The 21248-nt window shown below is 36.2% G+C and overlaps 1 protein-coding gene across 9 annotated transcripts in view; it reads left to right on the top strand.

Moving 5' to 3' along the window:
- dysf (dysferlin, limb girdle muscular dystrophy 2B (autosomal recessive)) overlaps nucleotides 1-21248 on the top strand; it is a 111558-nt gene that overhangs the window by 7146 nt on the left and 83164 nt on the right. For all 9 annotated transcript variants that reach the window (XM_073859975.1, XM_073859974.1, XM_073859972.1 and 6 more), the window contains exons 2-16: nucleotides 7164-7219; nucleotides 7309-7400; nucleotides 10706-10811; nucleotides 11786-11900; nucleotides 13112-13329; nucleotides 14779-14907; nucleotides 15008-15070; nucleotides 15186-15236; nucleotides 15670-15700; nucleotides 15865-15980; nucleotides 16092-16218; nucleotides 16295-16398; nucleotides 16500-16568; nucleotides 16662-16705; nucleotides 16968-17050. In XM_073859975.1, the coding sequence (XP_073716076.1) occupies nucleotides 7164-7219; nucleotides 7309-7400; nucleotides 10706-10811; nucleotides 11786-11900; nucleotides 13112-13329; nucleotides 14779-14907; nucleotides 15008-15070; nucleotides 15186-15236; nucleotides 15670-15700; nucleotides 15865-15980; nucleotides 16092-16218; nucleotides 16295-16398; nucleotides 16500-16568; nucleotides 16662-16705; nucleotides 16968-17050 (1404 nt within the window). The remainder of the gene's footprint in view (nucleotides 1-7163; nucleotides 7220-7308; nucleotides 7401-10705; nucleotides 10812-11785; nucleotides 11901-13111; nucleotides 13330-14778; nucleotides 14908-15007; nucleotides 15071-15185; nucleotides 15237-15669; nucleotides 15701-15864; nucleotides 15981-16091; nucleotides 16219-16294; nucleotides 16399-16499; nucleotides 16569-16661; nucleotides 16706-16967; nucleotides 17051-21248) is intronic.

The raw sequence follows: 21248 nt of genomic DNA, 5'->3' as shown, positions 1-21248 counted from the left end.
AGTTGAGTTGAAAAGCTTTATTATAGCATGTGTCTATTCACTTAAAATATATGATGAGAATAATTCATGGTCAGTCAACTAACTTGGATCCATTTGCATTGGGGCAGAGGCACTGAGTCACTTTTAAAGAATGGCACTTTTATTTAGATATGAACAATGAGAAGGTCACTGCTTTTGGGGCTGTGTGATTGCAACGTATGATTTGCACATTTTGAACAATTTAAAGTCTGCTCTTTGTGTTTAGTTTGTTCTCATGACTGATTCTGCAGACAAAGTTTCAGTTTCACATAGCTGCCACTTTACCAGCAATTCATATAATTGCATTTTAATCTGTGTTTCCTCAATTATGATGTAGCGTTTGTGTGTTTCCTGTGTATGTGAACCTTAGAGAGTTAAAATAGCTGCAGTACAGTAAGTGTTTATTTCTAAGGCCTGACTGGAATCAAATAACTTCTCCATTTATAGATGTCAGGAATGCCAATGATGCTCTCGAAAGAATTGTCAGAGTACTTAATTTGAACTGAGTAAGCAACAATACATGCAAACAGTGAGAGAGAGTGTGAGATTAAATGAAGTATTTACTGTACTCAAGATAATTGAATGATCTTTAATAATAGCAAAACAACAGCAAAATTATTTTCATCTGTTTTGAACATCAAAAGGCCTTTGGAATTCTTTAGAATTTTTAAATTCTGTTTATCAAATGTATTAAATGGTTCACTTTCTGAGATGATGAAGATCCCCACCTCATTTTTTGACATATTGTAAAGTTGCTTTTATTATCAAATTTAAAAACTAGTTTTCAAAATAAAGATATACATTGTTTAAGAACTGCTTATTTCTTGTTCTTGAAAAAGCAGCAAGACTTATTTTAGTTGTTACATTTATTTCATGTTTATTAAAGGTGTCTTTCCTGGTTATGTTCAAAATGTTTCCATACGCTTTTGAACTCTGCGCAGGACTTTGAGGGTCACATTCCAGTCAGTTTCCTTCAAATAGTTGATGAGGATGTCATGGCAGACTTTTGTCCTTTCCTTATGTAAACTTGGGTTTCAGGTCTGTTTCAGGTATGCACAGACTGGCGAAAAAAGACTGTTCCCAAATGGCCACTTTGTCTCTGCCAAGTAGCTTGTTTTTGCTGTATTCACACATTTTGACGTCTATGGTCAAAACAGGAAGACAAACAGAACTCTTGTCTGAAACACTTAATCAATTTGGATGAATACAAATTTGGGCATCATTTAGTGAGACAATACATCAAAAGAACTTATACAATCTCAAAAATACAAAGTCTGCTCATTAGATCAGTATACAGGCTTCATGTAACTTAATCTGAGTCCCTGTGGAAATCTTTCATGTGTACTTGTTAAGTGGATGTTAGTATCCATTGTTCCTCTTCCTCTCACTGAAAGCATGTTCATCATGGTTTTATTGGAGGTCAGCCACTGTAGAATATGTCAGAAACCATGGCCTCATTTGACCCTATCTGATAGGATGTTACTCTGGACAAAAAGTTTTATCCTTTTTTTATTATTTTTTCTTGTTTAATATTTATTTATGTATATAGATTAAACAAAGATGTAATGATTCTGTCATTGCAAAATAAGATTTATGAGTACATCAAATTATGATAATCGTAACAAAGCTGTTATCAACATCATTTAAGCACCTGCATCACTGTGTCACTTAAAGGACAAGTTTGGTATTTTACACTTAAAGCCCTGTTTTCAGATTGTTTATGATGAAATAGAACGGTTTTGACTGAAATTTCAACATATGCGGCTGCCCGAGAATTTTCGGGTGTTTGTTGTTTCACCTCCCACCTCTACAATGGCCGCACAGGTGCACTGGAACAATCCCTCCCAAAATGCATTATACTTTCGTTTACAAAGATGTGAAACTCAGCGAGTGGTCAGGGGTGTTCACTGATATGCTCACACAAAAATCGCTGCAAAAGATGCTTTCCAACAGGTGTTTTAACATTCATTGTAAACTTGTGGACCTATTTTTCCAAACGCCTCACACCCGTACATTCTTCCACTGAGAGCTTAAATAATAGACACTTCAGCCCAGTTGGTGGCGATAATCCGCCTTTGCCAATTGCAAGAATACAAACAAGGTTCCCGGCGCAGAGTAATACCGTACCTCACAGCACATCTAATACAAGTCAATGGAGTTGGACAAAAACTACGATAAAACCTGTTGGAATGCGTCTTTTGCAGCGATTTTTGTGTGAGCATATCAGTGAACACCCCTGACCACTCGGTGAGTTTCATGTCTTTGTAAATGAAAGTTTAATGCATTCTAGGAAGGATTGCTCCTGTGCACCTATACAGCCATTACACTCTAAAAAATAAAACATTGAATCAACAAAAAAAAATATGTTAACCGTTTCCACTAGAATTTTTGACTTTAGACTGCTTGCAGAATTACATTAATTCAAAGTGATGTTTTGAGTTTGGTGAATTACCTTTTATGCCACAATAAAACGCATATTTAAGTTGATCCAAAACAATGTTTTAAGTAAGGTGAAGTAGCTTTTAGGCCACAATGAAACACATTTTTAAGTAATATGAACTTAATTATTTTCAACATGAATGCAAGTAATAAAGTTGATCTAACATAATATTTTAAGTTAGATGAAGAAGTTTTTGCCCATAATAAAACACATTTCTAAGTCACATGAACTTAATTATGGTTGACCTCTACAAGAGTTAAGATGAGCCCTGCCTATAATAAAGACATTTTCCTGTGTTTCCCAGTAGGCAATTTTTTAAATATATACAGACACCAGTAATGATCAGGGGTGCGTTCTCCAAAAACGTTGTCTCTTAGCGCGCTACGAAGACTCTTAAGTTAAACCTTAACTACAGGTATACCTTTCCTACGTGTGTTCTCCGAACTATACCTTAGGATGTTGCTCAAGGTAAACCTTCTTAAGTTCGACCTTAGCGGGTGCTGTCCATGGTGGAGGTGCTGAATAGGTTGATATCGATTGCTCGACAATCAATTATTCACTTCATAGGTTTCGCTGCGTTATGATAGCGGTGTTCTTTATTAAATAAACATTTTAGAAATAGTTCAAGTTTAATTTATTAGGAATATCTGGTAAAAAAAATATTTCAAATTGCAAACAACTAAATTCAACCTTCTATATTTTATATCAAACCCGTGCAAAACCCGCAACTTTATTACCAAACGTATCATGTTTAAACTGCTCCAATTCATCCGCTATGCCTTGAAAGGATCATTTATATTAGGGGTTCCCAATAAGTGCGTTGCACAGGGGAATAAAGTGGGTTGTGCAAGTACTTGGCTGTGCATTACACTTAAAGTATATAAAAACAAACTGCTGTTGTTCATTAGTTCACGCGTTTATTGTGCTTGGAAGCAGCGCGTTAACAATGCGGATATGGACGCATTTCTGGAGCCTGTCTGTCTAAATATAACATATCAAATATTATATAATAGCCTATAAATATATAGTATGATTGCTTTAGATTTTAGCTTTGATTAGTTTTAATGTGGAAATTTTGTTGACCTTAGACTATCCAAGCAGTAATGAAGTGCACAGTTTATTTTGAATGTTTATAAAGAATATGGCATGCAGTTGCCTCAAAGTTATAAAACATTAAAACTTCGATGCAAAGTCGAATTAACATTAATAATCATAATTATTTTTTGTAATTTTACCCGATTTATTTATGCAGCTAGAATACTAGCCGTTAGACTAAGATTTAACGGATATGAAATGCACAAATGAAATAGTAGGATTCGCTGTACAGCTGCCAGTTTCACCAACTCCATCACCCAAAATATATATTTTTAAATAGTTTCTTAATCCTGTAGCATTTAATAGTTCGCAGTTGATGTCCCTTTGGAAAACATAATTAAAAATCTAACAACCATCAATGTAATGATGTCTAATTATGTAAATGTTTTATTCTTTAAATATAAAAATATTTGCCTAATTAAACACGGAGTGTATTGCATTTTTGTGGGATAAGGTATAGCTAAGAGTGCTCCAGACCAACCTTCCGAACGAACGACTTACAGAAGTGATACGTAACTAAGAACGTTTCGGAAAACACGTATTAGCGATAAGGTACAGCTTAAGGTACAACTTAAGAACGACGTAGCGTTAAGGTAGTTTCGGAGAACGCAGCCCAGATTTTTTTTGAATCAGTTGTGACATTATGCATCCTGTACACAAAATGTTTTACATGTTTCAATCATTTTTAGTAAATGGTGAATAATGTTCAAGAAGAACTCTGGTGAATTTAAACATTGAGCTCATTTATTTGTAAATTTGGAGTGCTGTCAGTACACAGAACAATGACAAAAATCTGTGTTGCCTACACTGTGTATTCCTCTTTTTAAAATTTGCACCTTGTCGACTTCAACGGAGCCAGTTTTAAACCTGCTTTTAGCCTCTTAACATCCTTGATATGACATTTCAAGTGCCCAGCTTTTATGAGTGATTACCTTAAGTGTGAACCTCGGTGAATCTGATTGCGGTAGATGTGAAAAATATGAATAAAAGTCTTCTTTCTTCTTTCTTCCTGTTTTCAGTCAAAGTTTACAGTAGTCGATTGTCAAGTTCACGCGCATCTGAGTCTCCACCGTAGCTTAGTCACGCGTGGGATTTGGACAATCGACTACTGTGGACTTAAATCGAAAACAGGATGTAAATACAGATATGTGGCTGGCTGAATTAACATCAATTTTATACATATTTTTCACATCTACTGCAGTCAGATTGACTGTGTTCACTATTGAGGGAATCACTCATAATGGCTGGGCACTTAAAATGTCACATCAAGGATGTTAAGAGGCTAAAAGCAGGTTTAAAACTGGCCGCGTTGAAGTTAACAGGGTGCAAATTTTAAAACGAGCATAACACTGTGTTGGCAAGACCGATATTTGTTGTTGTTCTTTGTATTGACACACAAACAAACACACACACACACACACACACACACACACACACACACACACACACACACACACACACACACACACACACACACACACACACACACACACACACAATAAAATAAGTATCAGAATAAGTATCAGAACTGTAAAGACAAGGTTTTTTTGTTTGCTGTGGAGACCAGAAATTGGTAAGATAAATATCAGTATGTCAGAAGCTTAGAATGTCATATTTTATTAACCTTTGTTTATAACACATATATGCTTTAACAACAAAGAACAACCGCATTAAATGCTGACTTATGTGTATTGTACACAAATGCACATAAGTGAATCAAACTGATCCTACACATTTAATGCTTTTCATGTGTAAACAATCAGGACACAGCTCAGTGCCCATTAAAAAAAAATAATGTGACAGATTCTGTACTCATGTTCATCTTTTAATGTTTAGACATTTCTTGACTCCACAACAAAGAGAAGAATACTTATGAAGGGCACAGTATGTGTAAAACTGCAACATACACAAACAGTACAAAAAAAGAATACAAACACAGAAAAGACAAGCATTACAAATTAACATTAGTCTAAATGTTGATGTAGCTTATAGCTGAAATATCAAACAAGTAAACTGACAACAGTTTTGCATAAAGTTGGAGCCTCCTAAGATGGTCTAAGGACATTGACAGTTTACACTTACATAAAAATGATTTTAGACAAAACTCATGTTTTCATACGTTGTCATGTCACGTGTGTTTTGTGAGAATCACTTACATCATACAGTACATTATGCAGCGAATCAGACGTCAATCATCGATGGATTTTCTTCAATCTGTACTACAGTGTTTCTGGAGGTTGCACGCGTTTAACTGTGTTTGACGACGAACAGGACTCGCGCGTATGTAATGGCGGGTACATGTGTGAAGTTTTGCTTTTAGTTAAAAGATTGTTAAATTCATTTCCACGTCACCCAACACTGGTTATATTCTGCGTGTTTCTACATAGGTTACGAGTAAAACAGCTTCGGACGATTCCGTTTTTGCAGCGATCTGAACAATTCATTCAAACTGTTTCGCGAACCAAATTAAAACGTTTGGCCCATTCGCTTTGTAAAGAATCGACTCAAACGAGTCATTAATTTGCGAATGCGCCAGAAACACAAGATAGCAAATTAAAAATAAAATACAAATTTCGTAATTAATTAAAATACAGTAACGAAGGAACGCTGCATAGTGTAAACGAAGTAAAAGTACATTTTTTTCCACCTCGGAAGGGCAACTTGAGTCGAGACTCGAGAAGGGCATATGGGCAGTTGCCCGGGCAACCTGAGCAACCCCCCTGTGCACGTCCCTGAATTATTTATCACAATAACCGTCTTAACATAAATATGAGCTTATAAACCCTTATTAATGAAATATGGTTCCTCAAATTCATTCTCAACAGACAAAAAGAGCATGCTGTCAGAGTGTTTCTGTTGAAAAAATGGAATTCATAGGGCCTTGAACGACCGTTAGCTACAGGCTAACATTAACTTACAGCTAACTTTACCCCAGCAAACAGGCTATCAACACTGCTCAAATCTCAGTTAGGTTATAGTACATGTTATCACTAACAGAATCCTGAGTGCAAATATGTGCAATTAAGCATAAAATTACTTACCATTCACTACACTTCAACGAGTTTCAGCTGTGGCACCACAATCGTATCCTTGAACATGGCGCCGAAACTGTGGCCCGGCCATTCACACGTCATCAAATAGTATTTTACATTAACAGAACTTAAAATTAAATTATTTTTGATTAACTGAAAATGTTAAATTCAGACAAGTCATGATAATACATTTAATCAATAGGCATAATTTATGTGTCATCCTAGCTCGATAAAATAACAATCACAAGTAAAAAGTCTAACTGTATCTCTGAACTTGATTTTTTATTTCACAACAATGTATATATTTAAGTAATGACTAAAGGTCGTCTGAATTACTTTTTAGAGTGTATAGAGGTGGGAGGTGATACAACAAACACCCCAAAATTCTCAGGCCAGCATCATATGTCCAAATTTCAGTCAAAACCGTTCTATTTCATCATAAACAATCTGAAAACAGGGTAAAATACTGAACTTAATATTTGAGTCAAGTCTATTTTCCATAACTTTCTTTTTAGGTAACATTATCCCATATAGCAGTATCTCATACATCACACCAAATGTATTTGTCCTTTCTGCAGGGACAAAAAAGAAGACCAAAGTCATCAAAAATAGTGTCAATCCAGTCTGGAATGAGGTTGGTTACTTCTTACAGCAAACCTGATAGAACAATGTGTTTTAAATAGATATTTGCTCAGTCATTTTCCTTCTTTCACTTTCTCACAGGGCTTTGAGTGGGACTTGAAGGGTGTGCCCTTAGATTCTGGAGCGGAGCTTCATGTTGTCGTCAAGGACCATGAGAAAATGGGCAGAAATAGGTAGAGATTATTTTTCTCTTTATTCATATGTCTAACAACAACACATCTGAAAATTATGCAAAGTGGGCTTTGATCATGGCAAACAATTGCTCAACAATTCATTTGGGAGAGCTGGTGAATTTACGGAATGCTCCATTGTTTATATTACCAGTGGCATTAGTGTGGGATGTGGTAAACAGACTTTCAGTGTGTTACACATTCCCACATCCTCATTGTTCCCAAAGGCAATTCTTTAGTTGGCCAGTAGCTATATCTATAAATTGCCTTACACATACACATACTGCTCTTTGAACATAAACATAAAACAATGACTAAAAAACTGAAGCTTTATATTCATAGACAACAGAATTTGATCTATTGCTTTGACACTTAAATGCTACATTTTTAAGAAATGCAAAGCCAATAAGCCATGCAGTACATACTTATACTAGCACTGACTATGCTTATCCCTTCTATCAGGCATTGGCTCACATGGAATGTCTAAGTTGTGTAGGTTTATATAAATAAGTAGCCAGTGGTATTAGATTAATTTAGATTATTTTAACTAAATTAAGTCCATCTTGAAAAGGAAAAAGTCTGCCATTACCTAATTCAAGTTATTTAAATAGTTTGAAAAAATAACGGACACCATAAAGGTTTGGAAGATCTGAAAGATTATTTTTAGAACACTGCAGTTCAAAGTCTTGCTATTTATAGTCTCTGACTCAGAATGATTTGCCTGCCTGCACTAATAGAGACAGAGCGCAGTTATGCAAATCTGAAAAACACACCCACCAGGGGGGAATTAAATCCAACCGTCTCCATTGACTTTGTATTTCGAGAGGCCGCCTCCTTGTCATTTCTGGCTTATAACAAAAAACTGAATAATGCCTAAAAGCTGCTGTGTGACAGGATGCACAGCTAACAAGCCAAAGAACCCAGAAATACATTTTTATAAACTGTCGAGCCGTAAAACCCTGCCTTTGAGGAGAAAAAAGTGGATCGCCGACTATGTTTCCCCCTAGTGGACGCAGTTCTACTAATATGAGTACTATGAAAAGTTGCCTGTTTCCACTTTTCTGTCTGTAAACGCTCGTTTTTTGAGCTCGACTGCTTATAAAAACGTATTTCTGGGTTTTTTGGCTTGTTAGCTGTACATATTGTCACACAGCAGCTTTAAGGCATTATTCTGTTTCTTGTTATAAGCCAGAAATGACAAGGAGGCGGCCTCTCTCAATACAAAGTCAATGGAGATGGTTGGGTTGTGTTTTCCCCCCCGGTGGGCGTGGTTTTCAGGTTATGACGCGCTGCGCTCTGTCTCTATGCTCTCAGCAAGCACTAGTTAACCATTTATAAACCAAAACATTTCATTCAATTCCGTTGTTTTCTATAGCACTTTTTGCATTTATACAAAGCAGCTTTACAGTAAACATATTATAGTGAATGAAGTAAAGAGAAAAGCAAAATAATAAATCATCGCCGCCATTGATGAGATAACTCGCAACTTATACAACCCGTAACACCGTAAAAAATACTTTGCTGCCTTAAAATTGTTTGTTGAATCAACTCGGATTTACACGTCATCTCAACTTACTATTATTTATTTTGACTAGAAATGAGTTGCTATAACTACAGGTGAGTTGTTATAACTTATAAAAATAAGTTGACTTTTCTCAACTGTATTTTATAAGTTGTGACAACTCATTTCTGTTGACGTGACTTGTAAATCTGAGTTGATTTAACAAAAAATTTTAAGGCAGCAAAGTATTTTTTACAGTGAAGTAGCGCCTCACGTGAAAGAAAAAGAATGCCGTGTATGTTTTAAAGATCAATCTGCATCTGATCTTTATCAAAAGTCCTTCACAAAAATGGAAGTATCTCAGCTTTTTGATCAAAATTGGGTGTTTTTGAAGAAACCTTCCCATATTTGAGAGGTGATAAAAAGAGAACTAATGAAGGTAGGATGATACATTTTTTGTTTGAAAGCAGAGGGTTGGTTCTTTCATTTGATATATTGTTTATTTATATATTTAAAGAAGAACATTTTCTGGAAGGCATTAAACTTTTGTGAAAATCATGAAAAATGCTGGCGCTGGCTGGCAACTTTTAAAAAAAACGCTGGCGGGGAAAGAGTTAAAGTCCCCCTGTAGTTGATAATTTTATCACTTAAAACTCATCTTTGAGAATCATAATAGCCAACATGATCTCACAAAGTTTTGTGGTATAGTCACGAAATATTTTGCTAATTTTTCCTAATATTCTCCAAATTTTTTCGTGGCCATACCACAGACTTTCCTTTCTGTGTCATTGTCACCGATTGAGTACTCAACTGCTTTTTCATATTTTCAAACAATTTTCGCTTCAGTTTAGGATTGACACGGAATGATATGGAAAAAAAGTCTGTGATACAGCCACGGAAAAATTTGCAAAATATTCCGTGACTATACCACGGAAATTTGTGAGATCAGGTTGATAATAGCATATGTAAAAGTGTTTTCTGTGACACCAATTTCATCATGCTTTTATCTAACTATACATTTCCTCATTTAGTACACGCGTATGCACATTATTGCCCCCTCCACCTTTTCACACCACCTCAGACTACAGATATATATGTTGATGCTACATTTGTCAGTTTCAGTTGCATAACTGCTAACTCCAGTTTCCAGTGCATGAACTGTGCGTTTGCAGCACAATTTATTTTTTAATTCTGATGATGTTACAGTTTAGAGCATTCACACTGCAGGTGTGAGCATTACATAAGTGGTGCAGCCATCGTTCAGACGTGATGACATTTGGTTACATGTTTGTGTACACAATTTTGTGTATGCGGTTCCACTTTTGTGAAGAAAATACTCAGCAATGGTGTTGAATAATGAATTTGTCTTTAAGCATATTAAAAACACCACATAGACATATGAAAAAACAATAAAAACTTGATTTCCCACCTATACTTAATAATATCAGGTCAAATGCAACTTGAATGAACTGGAACATAAAGTTGTAACAGCTGAAGGAAAGATAAGAAAGGAAGAGCCAAAGAGGGAAACATTCACAGGAAGTGAGTCAGTGTGGTTCATTTTGTCTGTTGTTTGCCTTGTAAACCATATTCAAGGCATAGAAAACAAATTAAATCCCATTTAAAGACTGTTAACTCAGACGGTGAGCAATTTGCTACCTGAAGTTAAATGATTAAATCATTTAGCTCAACCCGAAGCTAAATAAAAATGTTTGTGTGCGGTTTTATTTCTTGTTGTGCTATTGTTAATCCACAGCCTTTAAGTAACATGTCAGTTGTTAACATAGCTGTTTGTGTGTCTGTACAGATTTCTGGGGGAGTGTCGGGTGGCTCTTCGAGATGTCCTGAATGCTCCAAACCTAGCTGCTACTTTTACTTACTCCCTGCTTGATACCAAAAGAAACACCACAGGGGTGTGTTTATCTTTCTCTCTTATTTTTTGCTGATTTGTCCTTTACATTACACCCAGTAAGTTGTGTTAGTTATGTAAAGGGAAACAGCCAAGTCTATATTAGCAGCACTTTCCTTAAATTTGTATTTTTATTCTGCACCACCCACATCTTTCCTCAGTACAGTCTGTTCAGTGTGATGTCTTATAAGTGAGGCAAGTTTCGCAAAAGATAAAATTCACACACACTCACACAAATAAAATGCTTCCTTCTCATGTCTCAGGCCCCTTTTCCTGTAAGTCCCATTTAATAATGAGATCTGGTCTGTTAAAGTGCACTGCTTATACTGTAGATGTGAAGATTGTGTTTCTGAAACAGTTTAAAAATGCTGGGAGAAGTATATACCTCTGCCCCTATAGCAAACGATTTCTGCAGTCTCCCAAATTAAACTCATGTCACTCCTGCACCATAGACAATTTAAGAGTTTTTTGAAGAAATATTACTTAAATTTCTTACATCAATAAAATCATTTCCTGCCATTGTGTGTGTTTATATATGTGAAGGTTGACATTGAGTGATGGAGAGCAAAAGGGCGGGAAAGGCGGAGTTCGTTTTCTTAGCTTCTTTTGCATCCGTGTTCTCTTGAAATAGCTAAACCCGGAAATCATTTCAGGAAAGTACATTATAAGGTATCACCCTGACGCCGGTGCTATCTCAAAAACAACTCGAGCAAGGAAACTTTTTCCCAGACCAGTCCGGATAGTTTGCAGTTTTACATATTTAGGAATTTGGGAGATGCTTTAATCCAAAGTGACTATTCAAGGCATACATTTTGTTACCTGAGATCAAACCCATGAGATTTGTGCTGATAGATATACAGTAAATATAACTTTGACAAAAACATACATTTTAAACGACTTTCATCCAATCAACTTTTAGAATTGGAGCTATCATTACATCATTGCACATCTTATGACACTTTCTGTTTTCCCCGTCAGGCCACAATAACCCTGCAGGTATCCTACATCCCTCCTCCAGGCGTGCATCCCATATTCCAGCCTCCTCCACAGCCAGAGGCTCAACACAACCCTGTGGAGCTAGACACAGTAACAGGTCAGTTTCTCAACAAACGCCCTATTATAATGTATAGCTCCCATTCATATACATACTGTGAGTTTAATGTGTTAAATGTTGATGTTCTCTGTCAATGAGGCCTTTTCAAGCAAATAAAGCTTCATACAATATGCAACAGTGTGTGATGGAAGTTTGACATCACCATGATGTGACCAGTTTGGAAAAAAGACTCTTTACTGTATCCTGAAACTAGCAGATTTAACTGGGTAGTTCTGGTTTTGTGATGTTTTCATACTGTATCTGGGTCAGTGTCAGTGACAAAAACGTTTGGCAAGATAAGAAATTCAAAAATCTTTGTGGAGCTAGACACAGTAACAGGTCAGTTTCTCAACAAACGCCCTATTATAGTGTATAGCTCCCATTCATATACATACTGTGAGTTTAATGTGTTAAATGTTGATGTTCTCTGTCAATGAGGCCTTTTTAAGCAAATAAAGCTTCTTACAATATGCAACAGTGTGTGACGTAAGTTTGACATCACCATGATGTGACCAGTTTGGGAAAAATTGACTCTTTACTGTATCCTGAAACAAGCAGATTTAACTGGGTAGTTCTGGTTTTGTGATGTTTTCATACTGTAGTAGCTGGGTCAGTGTCAGTGACAAAAACGTTTGGCAAGATAAGAAATTCAAAAATCTTTTTTAAAAAACTGTTTTAAAAGCATGCATCAGGTTTATTTCAGTGCACATAGTGTATTTATGTTGATTTTTTGCAATAAAAAATTACATTTGCACCATTTTATGAAAGTTAAGACTGAATGGACCAGAAAATGTCAAATGGTGTAAACGCTAATTGTGCCAAAGAATAAGAAATATTTAATATTTTATCAACCTTGATGGCATTTAAGCGTAATCATAAAAAAACATTAAAAAATATAATTTCATTAGTTATTTCTTAATATACATTTTCTTAATAATCTTTGACAAATGATTTAAAAATGTATGCGAAAAAATCATATTACACTAAACTAGATGATTATATTTTATTCCACATTTTTTATGAACCATTCGAACACAAAATAATTAACGCCACGTCATTGACCCAGCTATCGTTTATCTAAGGTCTTATTCCCTATCCTGGCTCTGATACCAAAAAGCATCTTCTTTTGGAGAATAAAAGTTAAAGCCATTCATTATATTATGCAGGCATGTATGTTATTCTCAACGTGTGATGTATTTGTATTTGTGCAGTGTTCTCAATGGACACTTTAGGCGAGGACGACACTGAGAGTATGCTTATGATAGAGGCAGCGGAGGAGGCCGAACCTGTTCCAGGACCCCAGGGTCAGGATATCGGGGCCCCAACAGCACCACCAAAAAGAGCCCCACCAAACTTCAACCAGGGCCTTAAGAAAAAGAAACGACAGAGCAACAAATCCCCACTGTCCGACAAACCACAGGACCTCCAGGTGTGTGTGTGTGTGTGTGTACCTGGTAATTATCACGTTGTAGGGACAAATTGTCCCCACAAAAATAGGAATACCAGTAAATTTTGACCTCGTTGGGACATTTGTGAGGTCCCCATGAGGAAACAAGCTTATAAATCAAACAGAATGATGTTTCTAGAAAATCTAAGGGAGCAGAACGTTTTCTGTGATGGTTGGGGTTTGGGTTAGGGGAAGGGAATATAATATACAGTTTGTACAGAATAAAATGCATAACGTCTATGGAATGTCCCCACAAAACATGGAAACCAGAACATGTTTGGTGTGTGTGTGTGTGTGTGTGTGTGTGTGTTTGGTGTGTGTGTCAGGACGAATCTTTGTCTTTATCTATAAGTGTATGCTATGAATCCACATAATGTCATATCGGGCTAGTCTCTATACTGCCTTACCATATTTCCATACAGTCTATTAATAGTGGTAATAATGCTATAATAACACTATTATAACAAGATAATAACACTATTAACAGTGGTTTCTGCACAGTACAGAACTGACTCGCATGGCTTAACACATGTCTTAATTAAAGGCTGTCTGTATTACATGACAATCCCTATCGAATCCAGCAATTTGGATTTATTGTTATTTTGAATTTCTTGTAGTTTGATAATGGTGCCATCTTGTGGCACAGACAAGTCGCAGACACATTAAGACAAATAGTGGTTTAGTATCCCTTTCTAAATTAAACCTTGGTTTTATTAGTATAAGTGTAGTACCATGGTTTTTCAGTAAATCTTTACTGTAGAAAAAATATTGTTAATTTTTGGTAACCACACTGCAAAAAATTATTTTTAAGAAATTATTTTTTAGTATTTTTGTCTCGTTTTCGGTAAAATATCTAAAAATGATCATGCTTTTTCTTGATGAGCAAAACGACCCAAGAAAATAAGTCGAGTTTTTAGACCAAAAATCTTGAATTTAAGCAAAAAAATTTAAGCAAAGAAAAATTTGCTTACCCCATTGGCAGATATTTTGGCTTGTTTTATGCACAAAATCACTTAAATTTGATATTTTTGGTCTAAAAAGTAGACTTATTTTCTTGGGTCGTTTTGCTCATCAAGAAAAGGCATCTTAATTTAAGAATTTTTTGATATTTTTACTGAAAACAAGACATAAATACTAAGACATTTTTTTCTTGAAAACATTTTTTTTTTAAGTGCATAGTTTTACTATATATTTTTTGGTTTTATGTGTAATAAAACCATGGTTAATTTTCATTAGGGATTCTTTATCATTTGCTTGAGGCAAGAAAATCTATTGGTCATAAAACAAAAGTTTGAGTATTGGAGTTTTTTATTTTATTCTTTTTATTTTAAATTCGATTCATTCAAAAGACACCTTTGGTAGTTTCTTTGATACTAGTTTTACCTAAAGTGTAAGCATGAATTAATGAAAAGTATTTTCATTGTACTGTAGGTTCGGCTGCGCATCATCGAGGGAAGACAACTGCCTGGTGTCAACATAAAACCAGTGGTTAAAGTTGCAGTTGGAGGGCAGACAAAGAGAACACGCATCAAGAAGGGCAATAATCCTTACTTTGATGAGGTACTTCATTTTCCTCACTGATAGATTCATTCTCTCTAAATGTTTCCACGTAATTTGCCAGTTTCCAAGTTAATATGAATTATGTGTCTGTTTTTGTCAGACGTTCTTTCTGAACTTCTACGAGAAACCTTCAGATCTTTTTGATGAACCTATATTTATGACAGTAAGCATCATCATCATCATCATTATTACTGTAATGTTCTTGCTTTTGTCATTAAAACCAAGTAAGTTTTACATAAGAGCCAGTTACTTATCCAGTTATTTATGTCCACTTTAAGGTACTTGACTCCAGGTCACTACGCAAGAACTCTGTCATTGGTGAATTCAAGGTAGATTTGCTTTGTTTTCTTTTCCTCCTTTTTTGAATCACTTCTTTTATTAAAGGCGGGGTGCATGATTTTTGAAAAACACTTTGGAAAAGGGAGTCGGGCCGAGTACCGAAACAAACTTGTAGCCAATCAGCAGTAAGGGGTGTGCCTATTAACCGACATCGTTGCCTGGGTAGCGTATGTGTGGGGCGGGTCTATCATAAGAAGGTCCAGATTCTATTCGGGTAGGGGCCTGTTTTTTAGGTGATTTTGAATGTCAACATTGGCTTTCAAAGATCATGCACCCCGCCTTTAAGTGATATATTAAAAGTATCAGTCAGTAGGCTATTTTTTGTTTTTGTTGTCTTTTCTGATTCCATGTGCTTTTACGTCCCTGTGGTTTGAGTCTTAACTAATAACAGTGTTGATTCTGTCAATTTGTTTTATATCTCAGCTGGATGTTGGCATGGTGTACAATGAACACAGTGAGTGACCCTGCATCCTTTTAATTTGCTCTCAGAACATGTTGTATTTGTTATGCCAATTGAATGTCATTTTTAGGATTTAAAGAGGAACATTACTTCTAAATTGGTATGAAAAAACACTCCAGGGTATTAATCATGCCACGTTTCCCTATTTCATTGAACAGGACATGCTATACTGAGGAAATGGCTGTTGTTGGCAGACCCTGATGATATGTCTGCAGGTGCCAGAGGTTATTTGAAGGCCAGCATATGTGTGCTGGCTGCTGGGGATGAACCTCCAGTGAGTTTATACATTTAAATCTAGTCAAACTGAATCACCACTGTAACTGTTTTGTTTTGTGTAATCTTCCCGAGGGTCATTTTTCCTAAAGTTTTGCTTTGTGTGTATTAGACGGATAAGAAAGAGGGCCTGGAAGAAAAGGAGGATATTGAAGGAAACTTGTTGAGACCAGCTGGTCTTACACTGAGAGGAGCGACCTTTACTCTTAGAGTATACAGAGCAGAAGATCTGCCTCAGAGTAAGTAGCACTTTGTGTGTACCTGTGTGCTTTTTTTGTTCATGGACGTCTTCTTTCCGATTTTTTTTTCATACAGTGGATGATGCGCTTATGGATGGCATGAAACAATTTCTTGGTTTCGAGTCCAATAGAAAGAATCTGGTGGACCCACTGGTGGAGATCAACTTTGCAGGAAAATCGGTACATCATTTCCTGTCCATAGCATCTTTGTAATTCACTTTTTCAGGCACTAGATTAATAACTTGCTTAGTAGTTAATGAATTTATACTTTTTATATGTAGATCTGTACTAAGATTCTGGAGAAAAATGCTAACCCGCAGTGGAACCAGAGTCTCACTCTACCCATCAGGGTAAGTAAAAAAAATTGGTAAAAATATATGAGAAAAGCAAATCTGCCAAACAAATCCATTATTAGATTCATTAACAGTCGTTTTTCACTCCAGTTTCCATCCATGTGTGAAAAGATGAGGATACGCCTTTTAGATTGGTGAGTCAGGTTTCATTGATATAAATTGAACAATTCTACTTTAGGTAGTTTAGGTAATTGGTTATATCAAACAATGATGTATCAGCTATACAGGCATTTGGATTATTACAGTACATTCATGCAGACACATCCTATAAGCGACTTAAATTATAATGCTTTCCGGGTCTACCTTCCCAGATTATGTATTCTCAGTGATATTCGGCGTACAGTAACATGCTTACATTTGAGCAACCATGTTGCTATCTCATTCTCCTACTTTCAGGGATCGGGCCAGCCACAATGATGTTATTGGCACTACAAACTTATGTATGTCAAAAATCTCAGCCCCTGGAGGGGAGATCGAAGGTAAGCATAGGCTTTTTTTAGCTGTGTTTTGTAGATGTTTTTATGTAAGGGTAAGGACACACCAAACCGATGCCAGCAAAGTAGTGCAGACTGTAAGGGCAGCTGACATTGCTTAAGTACTGGCTGCATCTGGGAACAAAGTTGAAACACTAAATGGACGGCGGCCATTCTGCACCTGCGTGAGATAAGAAAGCTTTCTGTTCCACCATTAGTTGGTATTCATTACTCGAAACACATGAGCCATTGCGCTCGCTTACCAGTTTCACACCAATATCACTCACCACAGATGGATTTGTGATATATAGTTTAGCTCCAACCCTAATTAAACTTATTACACGGCTCTCTGGAATGCTTGATTCTGATTGGTCAGTTGAGACATTTGCAGGTTCGTTCTTTTCAAATAATAACCGCTCCAAAGTAATAACGCATAGCCGGACTATTTGTACGAGTAAAATCGCTCCGCGCCAATAAAGATCAATAAAGATTAGCGTTTGGCGCCATCTTGTGACAAACACTGGACAACCACGACAAGACACAGACAGCTTACTGAGACTGAACTTGACAAAATAGAGCATGACAGCTACGAAGCCAACACAAACAAAAATACAGAATGGGGATTAAAACTTCTCAAAGACTGGCTAAAAGAGAAAAAATGGAGACAGACAAGTATGAAGCAGAGGATCTTAATAAGGTATTACGATCATTTTATGCATCTGTGCAAAGTTTCGCGGAAGGATAAAAATGTTAATTTAAAACAAATATGCCAATAAAATGTTTAAAATTCATATTCATGTCCAGTTTTTTTTCTTATGTGGCAAGTAGCCGTGTAATAAGCGGGATAATGTAGAGGCAGCCGGTAGTTATTGGGAAATAAGCCCCTTCAGTGTGATACAAGACCCTCCGCTTCGCGTCGGGTCCTGATCACACTGTCGGGGCTTATTTCCCAATAACTACCGGCTGCCTCTACATTATCCCTTACTTAACCACCTGTGATTGTCTACCTTGATTAGCTTGCTCAGGTGTGTTTGATTAGGGTTGGAGCTAAACTATCCAGTGCTCCGGCCCTCCAGGGTAAGATTTGAATAGCCCTGTTTTTTAAACATTCACATGTTGGAATGAGAGATAAAAAAATTAATTGAGCTTTCCCTCTTGACTTTGCCGATGCCAAACAGGCAATCCGAATGATTGTCTCCCAGGTGAGAGCCACCGACATGATGAATCGGCCAAAAAACCATACCGTAACATACTTAAGCCATGTTTATGTCAGACGATGCTCAAAACCTGCCCGGCAGCCGGCTTGGTGTGTACCTACCGTAAGGCTGACCATGACAGTTCTTCAGGTCAGGGGTTTTCAAACTTTATGATAACAGGGACAGCTGCATCCTTTATGACAGGGCTAGTCAACTTGCGGGCCGCGGGCCAAATTCGGCCCTCAATTTATCTTTATCTGGTCATCTTTGTCTAAATTAAAATCAACGTGGTTACTTTTACCTTTCCACTGTACATAACAAATGATGGCCAATAAATTGGAAGGAAAGTCAGAAAGGAGCTACATGGGGTGCCAACCATCTGTGGGTGCGTAGTTAACTTTATCAGTAACACTTGAATCCTTTAAAATAATTGATTATTGTTAAGTAAATTATTAACTATAAATATTTTCGTAGATTAAAGGCTCTTGCGCTGGAATGAGCTTCTCTGCCGCATTGACAAGGATTTATGATTAAACTGAAATTTCATTACGACTGCAACTAGGGGGCAAACTCTGACAGTCACATCCGAATGTAGTGTACAATGGAAAGGTTTAGCCTGTATCCAATTTAGAAGAAGACTGGCTAAAACCAATGTGTTAAAATAACACATCTGGTGTCTAGTTAAGGACAACACATCTACCGAATGTGTTAACTTTAACACATTGTTTTGTGTTAAAATATTTAACACATTATGTGTCATTTCGTGTTGATTTTGAGTTCATATAAATAAGGAACAACACAAGATGTGTTAAAACAACACAAAGTGTGTCACAGAGATGTGTTATGGACAACACACTAGATGTGTTGTCCTTAACTAGACACAAGATGTGTTATTTTAACACATTCGTTTTAAGAGTGTATGCTGTGAATACTTGAAATGTAACATTTTATTAAAGTTAAACAGTTATAAACAAAAGAAGTTTAAAGGAATAGTCTACTCATTTTCAATATTAAAATATGTTATTACCTTAACTAAGAAGAGCCGACACATCCCTCCATCATCTTAGTGCGTGCACGTAAGCGCTGGAGCGCGCTTCTACACTTCGATAGCATTTAGCTTAGCCCCATTCATTCAATGGTACCACTCAGAGATAAAGTTAGAAGTGACCAAATTCTTCTCAAATCCTATTTAAGACGAGTAGTTATACGAAAAAGTTTGGTGGTACAATATAAAACGTAGCGCTTTTCTAAGTGGATTCAAAAGAGGAACTATATTTTATGGGGTAATAGCACTTTTGGGAGTACTTCAACTCACCTGAAAAATCCGCTCCCCTTCTCCCTCTCATAATGGGAGAGGGAGAGTGTTACTGCGCCGAGTCGAAGTACTCCCAAAAGTGCTGTTCCGCCATACAATATAGTTCCTCTTTTCCGCTTAGAAAAGCGCTACGTTTTATTTTGTACCACCAAACTTTTTCGTATAACTACTCGTCTTAAATAGGAAAAACGTTGATGTGTTTGGTCACTTCTAACTTTATCTCTGAGTGGTACCATTGAATGAATGGGTTTAAGCTAAATGCTATCGAAGTGTAGCAGCGCGCTCCAGCGCTTACGTGCACGCACTAAGATGATAGAGGGATGTATCAACTCTTCTTAGTTAAGGTAATAACATATTTTAATATTGAAAATGAGTAGAGTATTCCTTTAAGAGCTCTATACGCTACATTTAGTGCTACACAAAATACATGTGTAGATTATTTACATTTGCAGTTTTTGTGCACTGTTCATAGTTAAACTATTAATTAAAATATTAAAATTAAATTCCAAAAATAAAAAAATAAATTATATTAAAAAAAGAAATATATATAAAAAAAGAAATTACGAGTATTCAGTAATTAAATGGCAAAATACTGGATGCAAGATGTGTGCATCTGTTTTCAAAATGCACGTTTTTAATGAACAGAAAGAAACAAAAACAACATAAGTTATAACATTTATATTCACAAATTTTAAATCGAAAAAAAGTAGTTAAAGACCCCTGCTGTATAATTAATTTTAATGAGGGACCCTTTCCTAAAAGATATATCCATATTTCATATAAAGAAACGAAAAAAATGTTAGATAAATAGTAATTGTGATGTTGTAAGGAAAGCACCTACAAACCCATGTAATTGGATACACAGAAGACAATTTGTCCTTCTTTTTTTTCTCTTGAAACTTTTTTAAGGTCCCTCTAGAATCTTTGAAAACCCCTGCTTTAAGTCACTGTCCTGCTCTACAGCCTTTTACACTTTGCATTGTTTTAGTCATTTGTAGTGGTCCTGGATTACACTAACAAAACATTACAATGGTTCATTTTTGTCTATTGGCCTACACTCTAAAAACAAACAGTGCTAAATAGCACTAAAAGTGGTTCACTGGCTCGTAATCATATGGGAACCATTTTAGCACCTATGTAGCACCTGTGTAGAACCATATTGTGCTATATAGAACCATATCTGGTGCTATAGTGGTGCTATATCACCCCCGGATGGTTTTTCATATGCGCTTACAGGTGCTATATAGTACTAAAAATGACAACGAGTTTTTAGTGCTACTTAGCACTATTTTTTTTGTGAAGTATTTGGTGTCCTGGCTTTGTTTCTAGCACTTAGTGTTAGTATTGGAGTATGTCATTAATATTTGCTATGCATTGAAACTACAAAATGATACTGTGTGGTGGAAAATGTGATGTTAGCTTGTGTGTTTGAAGTAGTTACAAAGAGTTTAACATCAAGATTTGTTATGGCTTTTATGACAATTAGTGTTTGAGAGCATTGTTAGAGAAAGTTTTAGTAGATTGTAAGTGTAGACAATGGATTTGTTTGTCAGCAATTTTTGGGCTGCATGGAGTGAGTTTGGTGTCTGAACTAACTCTACATTGGGGACAGAGAAGGCTGTCAATAAAAGCATGCACGAGACACTGCTCACATCAGTCTTCTTGTCTTTCAACCTTTTAACTACTGTATCTC

This window comes from Misgurnus anguillicaudatus, chromosome 21, assembly GCF_027580225.2.
Source record: "Misgurnus anguillicaudatus chromosome 21, ASM2758022v2, whole genome shotgun sequence".
NCBI classification, from domain to species: domain Eukaryota; kingdom Metazoa; phylum Chordata; class Actinopteri; order Cypriniformes; family Cobitidae; genus Misgurnus; species Misgurnus anguillicaudatus.
This window is presented reverse-complemented; position numbering and strand designations above follow the sequence as displayed.